This window comes from Hyla sarda, chromosome 12 (assembly GCF_029499605.1).
Source record: "Hyla sarda isolate aHylSar1 chromosome 12, aHylSar1.hap1, whole genome shotgun sequence".
NCBI classification, from domain to species: Eukaryota; Metazoa; Chordata; class Amphibia; order Anura; family Hylidae; genus Hyla; species Hyla sarda.
In genome coordinates, this window is record NC_079200.1 from 63,049,807 (window position 1) to 63,064,021 (window position 14,215).

Genomic DNA, 14,215 nt, shown 5'->3' on the forward strand with positions numbered 1-14,215 from the left:
AAATAGCTCCTCACTAGAGATGAACTTACAGTAAATTCGATTTGTCACAAACTTCTCGGCTCGGCAGTTGATGACTTTTCCTGCATAAATTAATTCAGTTGTCAGGTGCTCTCGTGGGCTGGAAAAGATGGATACAGTTGTAGGAGACGAGTTATAAACTGCCGAGCCGAGAAGTTTGTGATGAATCGAATTTACTGTAAGTTCGCTCATCTCTACGCCTCACATTTAGAGAAACAAAGATTAACTTAATTCAACCATTTTTATCCTAGTTCCTCAGATAAGCTGTATGACAGGTGTCCTACAGCAACTTATCCCCGGTTCATTTTAAAGTGTTTTTTTTTTTTTTTCATTTATCAACTGGTGCCAGAAAGTTTAACAGATTTGTAAATTACTTCTATTAAAAAATGTTTATCCTTCCAGTAGTTATTAGCAGCTGTATGCTACAGAGGAAATTCTTATATTTTTGAATTTCTTTTTCTGTCTGACCACAGTGCTCTCTGCTGACACCTGATGCCCGTATCAGGAACTGTCCAGAGCAGGAGAAAATCATCATAGCAAACCTACACTACTCTGGACAGTTCCTGACACGGACAGAGGTGTCAGCAGAGAGCACTGTGGACAAGATAAAATAAGAAATTCAAAAAGAAAAGAATTTCCTCTGTAGCATACAGCTGCTAATAAGTACTGAGAGGATAAAGATTTTATTAATATAGAAGTAATTTACAAATCTAAATATTCGTAATGAAGATGTAGAAGGCACTCATCCAGGGGGGGGGGGGGGGGGGGGGGAAGTTTCAGATTATTCTTTATTAAGCAAACAGAGTGGAGGTGTCAGACAGGCGTTCCTGTTTCTCCACCTGTCTGACACTGTTTGCTTAATAAAGAATAATCTGAAGCTTCCACCTGGGTGAGTATCTTCTACATTTTCTTCATTACGTATATTTAGATTTGTAAATTACTTCTATTCAAAAATCTTTAGCCTCCCAATACTTATTAGCAGCTGTATGCTACAGAGGAAATTCTTTTCTTTTTGAATTTCTTATTTTGTCTTGTCCACAGTGCTCTCTGCTGACACCTCTGTCCGTGTCAGGAACTGTCCAGAGTAGTGTAGGTTTGCTATGATGATTTTCTCCTGCTCTGGACAGTTCCTGATACGGGCATCAGGTGTTAGCAGAGAGAACTGTGGTCAGACAGAAAAAGAGTGCTGTCTACATTTTCTTCATTACGTATATTTGGATTTACTTCATTGTTTCTGACTGAGCACCATACGGATTGGTTTTGCTTCATACTCTTACACCTGTGGCTGCCCATTTGCCGTGTTACAGCAGTGCCAGACTATCTTTTGGCTGTTAATTTACAAATGTTTAACTTTCTGGCACCAGTCCATTTAAAAAATATTTTTTTTAAAAGTTTTCCACCAGAGTACCCCTTTAAGGCTGGTTCACATATGTCCGGCTGAACCCAGCCTATAACTCAACGCCACTGATGCCAACGAGCATCAATTGTTTAGCATGAATTAGTGCTGAATGCCGGACAGGTGAAAGCAGCAAGATGCGTTCCCCTGCTGGTGACGTTCCGGGATGTCCAACCATCCGGTGTCGATACTGAGACGCCGGATGATGGTAGAACTGATCCTATTCATTTAAATAGAGGACAGTTCAATCAGTTTTCCTCCAGTGCACAACGGAGGGAAACATTGCTGGACAGATGATGCCAGATATGTGAAGGGGGCCTAACAAGGCAGCTAAATGCTAAACTAATCAGGGTGAAAAAGGTGCTCTCTTAAAGCCAGGTTCACACTGTGGAATCTCTTGACAAAATTTTGGCTGGAGATCCCACGGGCAGTGCCAAGACGGCTGATAGATCTGCTCAGAAATTGCCGCTTTATAGGGACAGCGATGTATTTTGCATGGTCCTAATGCCGGTTGCAAGATCTGCAGCAGAATTCTGTCTGGAGATTCCCCAGTGTGAACCCAGCCTTAAGATAACTTCTTACCTATCTACCGGTTAAAAACGGAAACTGACAGATCGATCAACCCCACTAACTTGAATATACAGGGTGGGCCATTTATATGGATACACCTTAATAAAATGGGAATGGTTGGTGATATCAACTTCCTGTTTGTGGCACATTAGTGTATGTGAGGGGGAAAATTTTTCAAGATGGGTGGTGTCCATGGCGGCCATTTTGAATCCAACTTGTTTTTTCAATTGGAAGAGGGTCATGTGACATCAAACTAATTGGGAATTTCACAAGAAAAACAATGATGTGCTTGGTTTTAACATAACTTTATTCTTTCATAAGTTATTTACAAGTTTCTGACCATTTATAAAATGTGTTCAATGTACTGCCCATTGTGTTGGATTGTCAATGCAACCTTCTTCTCCCGCTCTTCACACACTAATGGCAACACCGACCAATCCACTTTCCAGGAAACTTCATCTAGGAATGCTCGGACCTGACACCCATAATGTGGTGGTGCACCATCTTGCTGGAAAAACTCAGGGAACTTGCCAGGTCCGAGCATTCCTAGATGAACAGTTTCCTGGAAAGTGGATTGGTCGTCATGGGCCAGTTGAATGGCTCCCAAGGTCTCCCGATTTGACCCCCTTAGACTTTTATCTTTGGGGTCATCTGAAGGCAATTGTCTATGCTGTGAAGATACGAGATGTGTAGCACCTGAAACTAAGGATACTGGAAGCCTGTGCTAGCATTTCTCCTGCGGTGTTACTATCAGTGTGTGAAGAGTGGGAGAAGAGGGTTGCATTGACAATCCAACACAAGGGGCAGCACATTGAACACATTTTATAAGTGGTCAGAAACTTGTAAATAACTCATGAAAGAATAAAGTTACGTTAAAACCAAGCACATCATTGTTTTTCTTGTGAAATTCCCAATAAGTTTGATTTGTCACATGACCCTCTTCGTATTGAAAAAAATTAAAGTTGGATTCAAAATGGCCACCACCCATCTTGAAAAGTTCCCCCCCTCACATATACTAATGTGCCACAAATAAGAAGTTAGTATCACCAACCATTCCCATTTTATTAAGGTGTAGCCATATAAATGGCCCACCCACCCTGTACAGGTGGCTAGTAAGGGTGCTCCTGAGTAAAATTATGCAATATCCATCTCCTCCGTGATAAGTTGGTCGGCACAAACGGAACGGAGTCAGAGGTGCAGATCAGTTATGAGGATTTGTTATGAGTTCATTTGCATATTGTTTGTAAGATTGTGCTATGTCTCAGGAAAAGCTACTCAAATTGGGGTAAGGAATACATCATTTTACATAGGATTACCCATACTAGCCACCTGTCAGTTTCCCTTTAAATGATTTATCTAACCAGTCCTAGTGCTAGGACACAATGACAGGTTCAGAGTGCCTGTTTGAATAGACCTGAGGGCAAATATACCCACTGCTGCTCTGAACTTGAAAATTAGAGCACTGCATTGTTTAGCAGTCCCATTGACAATTAATGGAGCCATGGCGAAAACTCAACTGCTGCGCCATTAAAATAAATAGGTTTTTTTGTGATCAGTGAGGTTCTCAGCAATTATTTAATTTTCCTTTCTATGGCTTAGTGATAATTTGTCATCTTGGGAAAACCCCCTTTAATAGTGGAGTCAAAGCTCATTTGGCCTGGTGGCATATTCAAGATGGCTGCATATTTCGCCAATTTATTCCACTGAGGGAACATGAAAGAAATTCCTCAAGGGTAGTAAGGAAAGGCATGAAAGGACAAGAGTATATATTAAAGGGGTACACCCGTGGAAAACTTTTTTTTAAAATCAACTAGTGCCAGAAAGTTAAACAGATTTGTAAATGACTTCTATTAAAAAATCTTAATTCTTCCAGTACTTTTTAGGGGCTATAAACTACAGAAGAAATGCTTTTCCCTTTTGGATTTCTCTGATGTCACAACCACAGTGCTCTCTGTTGACCTCTGCTGTCCATTTTTGGAACTGTCCAGAGCAGGAGAAAATTCCCATAGCAAACATATGATGCTCTGGACAGTTCCTAAAATGGACAGCAGAGGTCACTGTGCTTGTGACATCAGAGAAATCCAAAAAGAAAAGCATTTATTCTGTAGTATATAGCCCCTAAAAAGTACTGGAAGAATTCAGATTTTTAATAGAAGTAATTTACAAATCTGTTAAACTTTCTGGCACCAGTTGATTTAAAAAAAAAAAAGTTTTCCACAGAAGTACCCCTTTAAGGTAATTAATGCATGTGTTTGCATTAAAAAAATAAAATAAATTCATCAATTTGATTTTAAGACTGACCAGAGGTTATGCAATAGCACAGGAAGCTGATAATCTACCATGGTCCGTGTCTGCTCCACAGCCAATATTTATGATACCAGTTGTTAAAGGTTTTTCTTTTAAGGACACCTCTACCAATAACCTTTGCTGAGGAAGATGTTTATGTTGCAGACACACTGTGTAATTAAGCACTGCACCAGTTTTTAAGGCTGGTATCCCACACACCCATCCAGCTTGGCCACAATGGTGTTCACAGGAGGACGACATCGACCTGCAGCTTGCTGCCATTTTATTGCATACTTTAGCATCAATGCTTTTCACGGTGTTCTAAAGGATGTGACGTTTTGTGTAGTTACTGTTTCACGCAGCACAGAATAGGCACGCTGCCCCCAGAGAACTTCTTTTCAGCCTCTGCAGTTTCTTGCCCTCAGCCAGTGATTGGCGAGTGGCACTGTCAGTTCCCCCGGCTGTAGACCTTACGCTCTGCAATTCAAGGGAAAGCATAGAAACTGGCTGTGGAGAGGGCACCCAGATACCAGAGCTACGAGGAAAGAGAGTTTAAGTGTATCATTTTTTCAGGCAGGCTGGAAACAATAGCAAGTTATAAAGTTCCACTGGACAATACACACACAAAATGTACAGCAAACACAGGCATTATTTTGTTGCAATACAGCACAATCTTCCCTGCTATACTTTTTTTGCTGGATTCAGACAGAAACCAACAGTTTGTAGCTGGGGGGGGGGGGGGGGGGGGAAGGAGCATGAATGTCCGTTATCCTATCCAGCTGAGAAGGAAAAAAAAAAAACTATTGAAAGACATTATGGACACTTAAGAATAGAACCCTAAGCATCTATTAAACAGATAAGTGACAGGGGTCTGTATGCTCTGCAGATGTGTATGTCTAACGGAAACAGAAATGTGGAGTGAAGACAGCCTTTAATAAAGTTTTGTTGTAAAATTCACCTTGCAAATGCTTTAGAACTGACATACTACAGACTACAAAGTCTGCAGAATGCCCTTAGTTGTTTGGATTTTTTCCCCTGCACGTCGATAATTATTTTTTTTTGCAGAATGCACATCAATACCCACAGCTAGAAAACTCACCCTTCGACTACGCCATAAAAACACATTCTAGATATAGGGACATAATGGGGTTTTTAAAAACATTAATGTAGGCCATATTTTTAGGCTATGCTATGAATCAGTGGCAGTCAGACCAATAAAAGTGAGAACTGCAGCACTTAGGACAGCTGAAAGGTCCAATTTGTCATTTCAGACATTCCAGAAGTTTTCATCCATGAAGGTCCAGGCACTCAGGCTTCCATGAGAGGTGTTCAGACTCTGGGGAGAGAGATAAAATGGGCCCCAGACTCTTGTTCCAGCCCAAGACTGGTCTTCAAACCTCAAAATAGCACTTTCTTTTGCATAGCATGGTAGCACCACACGCCCAACCAGTGAAAGGTTCCGACATGCCTCTGTAGGTCAATTTTTTGGTTCTAGTTGCATCCCCACATTACTAAGGATGATATAAAGATCAGTAATGTCAGTTCTGCAAGAGTGGAGGACTGTCTTCCTGTCTCATCAGGATAGCTGCAGTCAGACTACTGGAAAAAAAACTAAATATACATATTCGGTCAACAAAGTCTATGCGTGATACAGAAGCCAATCACACTTCTGGTGAGGAGCTGAAGGAGTAACCTGTTTTAGTGGAGAAGTCTCAGTGGAAAAACTTTACCAGCTTTCTAAAGCTTGGCAAGACCTACCATCTAAGGTGTACAGCAGGCTTAGAACCTGCCGACGTTGGGAGAGGAGAAAAATAGGAAAGGAGTTCTCATGGAGAAAAGCAGATGCCAGGTGTCTGGCAGTGTTTTTTCCTCTCTCCACCTTGAGAACACATGCACACTTTGTCATGCAGAAGGTGTATGTACATTTGGGGAACAGAAGAGACAGCTGCCAGCCATAAAGGCATTTAACTACCAGCTGCATAATATGTATTGCTAGCTCATCACTACTCTTCTATGTTTAGGTAATGTTTCCCTCTAACTTGCGAGCTTCACATGACAATGGGCTTGCAAGTTAAAAACAGGATGCAGTTATGTAATGGGAAAAACTAACCAAAGCTTGCCATAGACATAAGACAACGGTTGAACTAAGCACTGTGACAGCAATTCTCTCCACCTTTAAAGGGGTATTATTATCTGGGAAATGCTTGCAGTCCCCTTAAAGGGGTACTACCGTGCTGTGACGTCACAATCACCGGCCCAGTCATCAGACCCGGATGTTCGCTCCAGGGCCTGATGAGAGCGGGGTGCTGCGTGCGAGATGGGGGTGGGGGGACCCAGCGGCGGGACCCCGCGCGATCAGGCAACTTATCCCATATCCTTTAGATAGGGGATAAGTTGTCAGCACGGTAGTACCCCTTTAAAGGACACAGCCCATTTTGGCCTTAAAGAGCAAGTCTCATGCTAGAAAACTTATCCCCTACCCGAAGGGGATTAAGATGTCTAGCAGGGGAGTACCCCTTTAAGCACAGGGACACATCTAGACCCCAGCCCGAAGCGGAGGCTACCACCCCCCCCCATAAAGCTGTAAGGGAGAGCTGAAGGCGAGTCGTGACACGCTCCTGTGCTTAAAGGGTCTACTCCACTGCTAGACATCTTATCCCCTATGCAAGGGATAGGGGATAAGAATTCTGATGGCAGGAGTCCCGCTGCTTGGGCCCCCCGCAATCTCCCGCAGCACCTGGCATTCTAAACAAACAGCAGGTTCCTGCGGCAGTGGTTGCGACATCACGACCATGCCGCTCGTCACGTCACGCCCCCTCTATTCATGTCTATGGGAGGGGGGGTGTCTGTAGACACGCCTCCTTTCCATAGACCTGAAAAGAGGGGGCGTGGCCGTGACGTCAAATTCAGAACGCTAGAGCACCGGAGTACCCCTTTAAGCACAGGGGCTCCGTACATACAAGAGATCGCGGGGGGAGCCCCAGCGCTCGGACCCACTGCAATCTAAAACTTATTTCTTATCTGAAGGATAAGGGATATGTTTTCTAGCATGAAACTTATCCTTTAAGGACACAGGAAATTTTACTTTTGCATTTTTTGTTTTTTTCGTCCTTACATTCTAAAAATCATAACACTCCTATCCACCTACAGACCCATATGAGGGCTTATTTTTTGTGTGACCAATTGTACTTTGTAATGACACCTTTTATTTTGCCATAAAATATATGGCAAAACAAAATTTGTGTGGGGAAATCGAAATGAAAACTGCAATTCATATTTGGGAGGTTTCGCTTTTCCATTGTACACTTTACAGAAAAAATTACATGTTTTCTTTATTCTCTGGGTCAATAAGATTAAAATGATACCCATGATTACATACTTTCCTATTATTGTACTGCTTTAATTTCGTATACGAGGCAGTACGAGGGATACTTTTTTGCACTGATCTGTAGTTTTCTTTTCCGTACCAAGTTGGCGTATGTAATGTATAAATTTTTTTGGGGAAAATAATGCGACCAAAAAAAGCTACAATTTTGGACTTTTTTTAAAATGTTTAAGCAGTTCCCTGTACGGGATTATCATCATTTTCATAGTTTGGACATTCATGCATGCGGAGATACCAAATAGGTTTATCCTCTTTTTTTTTCTTTTTTTTTTTTTAAAGCTTTTGGGGGTAAAATAGGAAAAAGGGATAATTTACAATTTTAATGAGGGAGGGGGTTTTTCAATGTCCATCCATAGGGGACTATTTACTGCAACCATTAGATTGCATATACTGAACAGTGCTATGCATAGGCATAGCAGTGATCAGTATCATCGGCAATCTTCTGATCACCTGAGCTCAACCAGAGCAGAAGACCCCTGGAGACAGACGGAGGCAGGTGAGGGGACCTCATCCACCATTATGGATGATCGGATCTGTATTGATCACGGCATCTGAATGGTTAATGGTGGACAGTAGAGCGATCGCTGATGTCCGCCATTACCAGCAGGTCCCTGGCTGCTGATAGTAGCCGAGACCTGCCGTGCATGATGAGAGCACTGGTCCTGTGCGAGCGTCATGTATAGGACGTAAATGTCCTGGTGCATTAAACCAGGGCACCAAGATGTACATTTACGATCTATGTTGTTAAGGGGTTAAAAGTGTTTAGCCAGCAGAGAAAAAAAAAAAATGTATCCCTCATCCACAGGATAAAAGATACATGTCTAATCGTGGTAGGTCCAACTGCTGGGACCCCCCTGCAATCTCCTGTACAGGGCTCGCCACACTCCATTTCACTTACCAGTCACCTGCTTCTCCCCTGAGTGCTCCAACACCGACCTTCAGCAGTGAGGGCCCGCTTATATTCACTAACACCCGGTGATTAGCTAGGTGTGGGTGCTAGACATGGGAATTACATCAAATATGTATTTAGAGCATATACTGTGGATATGCCATAAAAATCAGAAGGTAATGCTCCTTTACATGTGCCTTCAGGTCTGCCAATTTTTGTTATTATGGAACTCTAGACTACCTATAAATAAGGTTCTTCTGATAAATACTGATGACCAGAACTCTGAGCAAAATCTAATGTCCATGACCTAAGGCTTTATATTTTGCTATACATGGTTTTATGAAGGAGCTAATAGGTTATCATTTGCCCCATGGTGTAAAGTATCCTCCTATAACTATTATTCAATACAGTGAATTTTTTTCTTTTTGGTAACCATTACATGTAGGGATGTGTGCTCATGCTAGTTAGTGGACCTTAAAGGGCTAACAATCCCTCCTATTTGCAACCAAAAGATCTTAACTTACATTGTCTTAGTTTAATTAAATCTTTATACGGTAAATAAAAAGCCCTGTCCCTCAGTTTACAGAAAAAAAATGGCCAGGAAACATTGGGGGAGATTTATCAAAGTATTTAGACTGGTTTTTCCTGTCTAAATTTGTCGCACAGAAAGTCGCAGTCTAAATATGTGCAACTTTTTTGCTTTAGAGGATTTTTAGAACATGATGCATTCTAGTCTATTTTAGACGGTGCTGAATTTATTAAAAACGACTTTTCTGCGACGTGTGCAGAATTTATCAAGAGCAGTGCGACTTGATAAATTAGGCGCACAAGAGACCAACCTAACCCTCTGTAGTTTGGTCCATACTGATGCGGGACATAGACAGCTTTGATAAATCTCCCCTATTGACTCACGAATCCTCATGTTCAACTTAAGTTTCAGAATTATACCTTTGGATGAAGGGAATCACTGGCAAGCCCAGATGTGCAACTGCCTGTCAATGCTTTATGATTATAAAGATTGAAGTGTACCACCTCTTTACGTTTCAATGCCTTTTTACTTATCCATAGATATCAGGATTTCTCTTCAATTTAACACTAGAGAAGACCCCATTTTTCTCCAGATTTTCTTGCTTGGGCTGAGGAGAGCAGTGTTCACGACATGAAAATACTCAAAAAAAAAAATGCTCTTCACGGTCATACAGCGTAACAAAAAAACGAGACTATCAAGGTCTCAGATTGTCAGGCAACTCCATAAGTTCAGGTAGAAAGTTAAAACAAATTGCAAATCTGTGCTGTAGAAGTACTTGTCAGCAAAAGATCTTACATGTGTTCAGTATAATGTTGCACAAAAATACTCATGAGATTTTTTTGTCACTTCCTCTGTGTTCTAAAACAACTATAGCATAGTACAGATGACAATAAAATAACTATTACCACACCTTCATGTAAATGGCAATAACAGGACACTTATGTGAAAAATGGTCCTTTGGATTAATAAATGATTTCATTTGGTTTCCTTACTAAAGCAGACCCAGGTACCTTCTTATCTCTTGTTTAGTACATCCAAGTCAATTTTTTTATTTCTCCATTTTGCACATGCTGCTAAGAAAAATAAACTCTCCTCCTCCTGATCTCCCGTATTCTGGGGGCACAGCACGTCAGACGACACTGAGCTTATCGCCAGCCACAGCGATGTCCCGCGTCAGCTGGTTATATGCGGAGCAGCAGTGTCATATAATGGGCCCAGTCTTCTTCCTGGTGCCTGAGCCTGTTCAATCACACTGCGGATTACCAACCAAGGAAGGACATCACCTAGAATGTGGAAAACCAGGGCCAAAGAACAATATCGGAATCGGGAGCAGAAAATAGGTTAAAGTTTGTCATTTTTCTTTTTGCAGCCCAGGAAGAATGGAGAAATTAAAAAATGTTTAAAAATAACTCAGATTCCTCTCTTGTACATTCCCATGTCAGCAAAAATCTCATTTTAAAGTATATGTGGATTGTTGGGTAAAGCAAAAAGGACAAACTCTCTCTACAGAGAGACATGCAGAAATAACACTCTGCACAACTAGTGACAAATATCTATAGATTATATCCTATATTATAAATCACTTAAGTATATTTCAAACCAAGATCACCGATCGATTACTACAATTTAGCAAGTGCTGTGCCTATGAAAAAAAGTCAATACAATTATGATTGCCAAACCTGCATTAAAAAAAAATATGTATAAAAAAAATAAAAATTCACATGAAGGTGCAATAAATGGTTTTAATTTTTTTTCTTCCTCAAAATATATTAAAAATACCATAGGTTCATCATCACTTACCTGTACTGTAGTCCATGTTGACATTAGAAGAGATCTTCACTTGGCTTGCATTGAACAAACATTTCATAAAATATTAAAATAACAAGCATTGCAAAGAGCTTCGCTAACCTGGGTGGCAAAGCAGTCAAACCTTAAAGAGTAAGGTCTCATTCAAGCAGCCATAATATGTCCACATATTAGATTTTTTTATGATGCTGTTAGTCTGGTTGCCTACAATCAGACCGAAGTATTGCCATAATGTGGATTTTCTAATGTACCCCACATTATGGCTATCTGAATGAGGCCTAAACAAAACTATAGGAAAGTCTGATGGATAATAAACAATACTATAGTCGTCTAGAAGTCAGTTGTACGTCAGGATTTGGTGCAGTGGCAGCTAGGTGGTTCTGATGCTAGTACAGTCTAAGTTGTTTTTGTTATGGGCAAGGAAATCAAAATCTCCCCCCCCCCCCCCCCCCCCCAAATAGATAAATAAAAATAGTAATTTGAGAGACAACTTGGACGTTAACTTATGCTGCCTTGTAACAAACTAAGATATTGCTCATTCTTGCTATCCGTTGAAATAGTTGCAGATCTCCTCAGGAATAGAAAGGAATGCAGATCCTTGACCAAGTCAGTTAAACCCTTTGCTCAGCACGGTATGGTTATCTTTGCAAAAACTTAAAAGCAAGTAGTTAACCAAGCTGGCTAATAAGGTTATCTTGACATTCAGCCTACACCTGTGCAATACTTACCTTGTGTCTGTTTAATATCCCTATATGTAGCTACCTGAAATTAACAAGTTTATATACCGGATGGAAACAATTGTGTTATGTTAATTGGGTTTATGTTGTGTAAATTTACTAGTGTTTTAAAACCATGTTCAGAAATATGTGCATGTGGTCAAGATATTGGTGGTGTGCTAAGGGAGAATTCCTATGTGATACATACATTTGTAAAATTGTGTAGATGAAATGGCAGCAGTCTTTTCTGGCTTTACTGCAATATAATTATGGTCGCTCTCCCAGGAAGGTGTGCTACCCGTTTCCATTTTCAACTCGTTGCTAACTTCAGCTTCTATTCTTGGTATCATCACTAGGACTTTCTTCATTACAGCATCTGTCTTCTCAGGAGCTGCAGATTTCTGTATAACTGGAGGGTTTGAAGGAGTAGTCTGTCCAATAAGCAAAAAAACAATATGGGTCGCAACTAGATTTTTTTAAATCAGAAAATGCATAACATGCTATGGATGATATATTACTACAAATTGCTAACATTTGTACCTGATAAGCAGAAAAATATTTTTCCCACTTCCTGTTCCAGTAGAGGAAGAGAGAAAATATAACTCACAGCACACTGAAGAGGCTGTACAAGCAAATAAAACAAAACTAGGGATTTTATTTTTTATCCCAAATACCAAGCAAGAATACTTCAAATGCTTTAAAAGAATTGCACTCTGTACTGCTGGCATCATGGCTCCCATCACTCAGCGGTGATGCCAGGAGTACGAAGCGTGAGCACTGAAGCCACTGACGGCTGTGTCAGTCATGCAATGTCAGCTGGCAAAGAAAGACCAAAGAACTGAATAGGAGATCAGCAGAGGGTGGGAGGTGGTAAGTAGCAATTGGATATTCTAATGCATTTGGGGCCTTTTAAAACATGGATAACCCCATAAAGGGGAACTCCGGTGGAAACAAGTAGAAAAATGTTTTCAAATCAACTGGTGCCTGAAAGTTAAACAGATTTGTAAATTACTTCTATTAAAAAAAATCTTAATCCTTCCAGTACTTATGAGCTGCTGTATAAAACAGACATTTGTGAGTTTCTTTTCTGTCTGACAACAGTGCTCTCTGCTTACACCCCTGTCCGTGTCAGGAACTGTCCAGATTAGAATCATATCCCCATAGAAAACCACTCCTGCTAGTTCCTGACATGGACAGAGGTGTCCATAGAGAGCACTGTTGAGAGAAAGACAGAAAATCTTCATAAATTATTCTGTGGTATATCTGGAGCATACCGCAGCTTATAAGTACTAGAAGGGTTAAGATTTTTAAATAGAAGTGATTTACAAATCTGTTTAACTTTCTTGTACCAGTTGATTTGAAAACTTTTCTCCCCACTGGAGTTCCCTCTTTAAATGATTTTCAAAATGGTGCCCATAGCCTTTAAGCATAAATCCATTAACATGTCTTGTCGCAAATTTTTTGCTTTACTGTCCTGAAAATGTAAGCAATTTGAAAATAAAGCTTGAGAATTGAAAAATTAAAATTGAGAAATGCGATCCTAAAGCTTTCCTACAAGAGGGATATTTTATGCCAATGTAACCTGTATCACCAATGCCTTAAAAACATGATGGATGTTAATGGCTGGAATAAAGAAATGCTAAAGTATTTGACAAATACGGAAGCTTTGCAGGCCCAATTTCATACATTTTATACTGTTCTAATTAACAGCATATCGTAATATTTTATTTTCACTTTCTATACTTTATAATAAACCATGAAAGAGCAGGAACCAGCGCTGGAATGTCTTCAGATTTATTGGAAGTTAAAAACACAGGAAAGGATGAGCACACATACCAACACGCGGGGATGGCAGTAACGCATTTCAGGTCACATGACCCTTCATCAGACGAAGGGTCCTGTGACCTGAAACGCGTTACTGCCATCCCCGCGTGTCGGTATGTGTGCTCATCCTTTCCTGTGTTTTTAACTTCCAATAAATCTGAAGACATTCCAGCGCTGGTTCCTGTGGAGATTACCGTGCGCTTGGGACGAGTGAAGCTGACACCTACTCTTTGTTGACTATATAATAAAATATAATTTCATGAAAAGATTAAAAATCTATACAACCATTGCAATCGAAAGGTATATTAGAATGACCAGTTCATTAGTCAGTGACAAAATCTTAATATAAGGAGTCACAAACAGATTCCCGTTAAATAAGGGTGTTCTTACACGCTAGTAACGTTTATACATGTGTATAGCAAAGCACATTTAAAGTGTTACTGTCACTTAGGCTTGGTTCACATCACGATTTTACTGTCAGATTGACAGACAGTAAAACCGAACAAAAACTGATTCCCTGAAATCATATACAATGGTATTCTAAATTGTTTAGCATCAGATTTAAAAATCGAACAAAATAAATTGTATGGTAGTAAATGTAAAGCTTTTTCATCCAATTTTTACACTATTTGTATGTAGCAGGATAAAGAATCTTAAAGGGGTACTGTGGAAAACTTTTTTTTTCCCCCCAATTAACTGATGCCAAAAAGTTAAACAGATTTGTAAATTACTTCTATTAATAAAATCTTTACCTTTCCAGTACTGTTTAGCAGCTGTATGCTACAGAGAAAATTTT

The 14,215-nt window shown here is 40.2% G+C and overlaps 1 protein-coding gene across 6 annotated transcripts in view; it reads right to left on the bottom strand.

Moving 5' to 3' along the window:
• Positions 1–14,215, bottom strand: part of DIDO1 (death inducer-obliterator 1) — a 92,960-nt gene that overhangs the window by 25,951 nt on the left and 52,794 nt on the right. For all 6 annotated transcript variants that reach the window (XM_056547832.1, XM_056547831.1, XM_056547829.1 and 3 more), the window contains one exon: positions 11,804–12,026. In XM_056547832.1, coding sequence (XP_056403807.1) covers positions 11,804–12,026 — 223 coding nt within the window. The remainder of the gene's footprint in view (positions 1–11,803; positions 12,027–14,215) is intronic.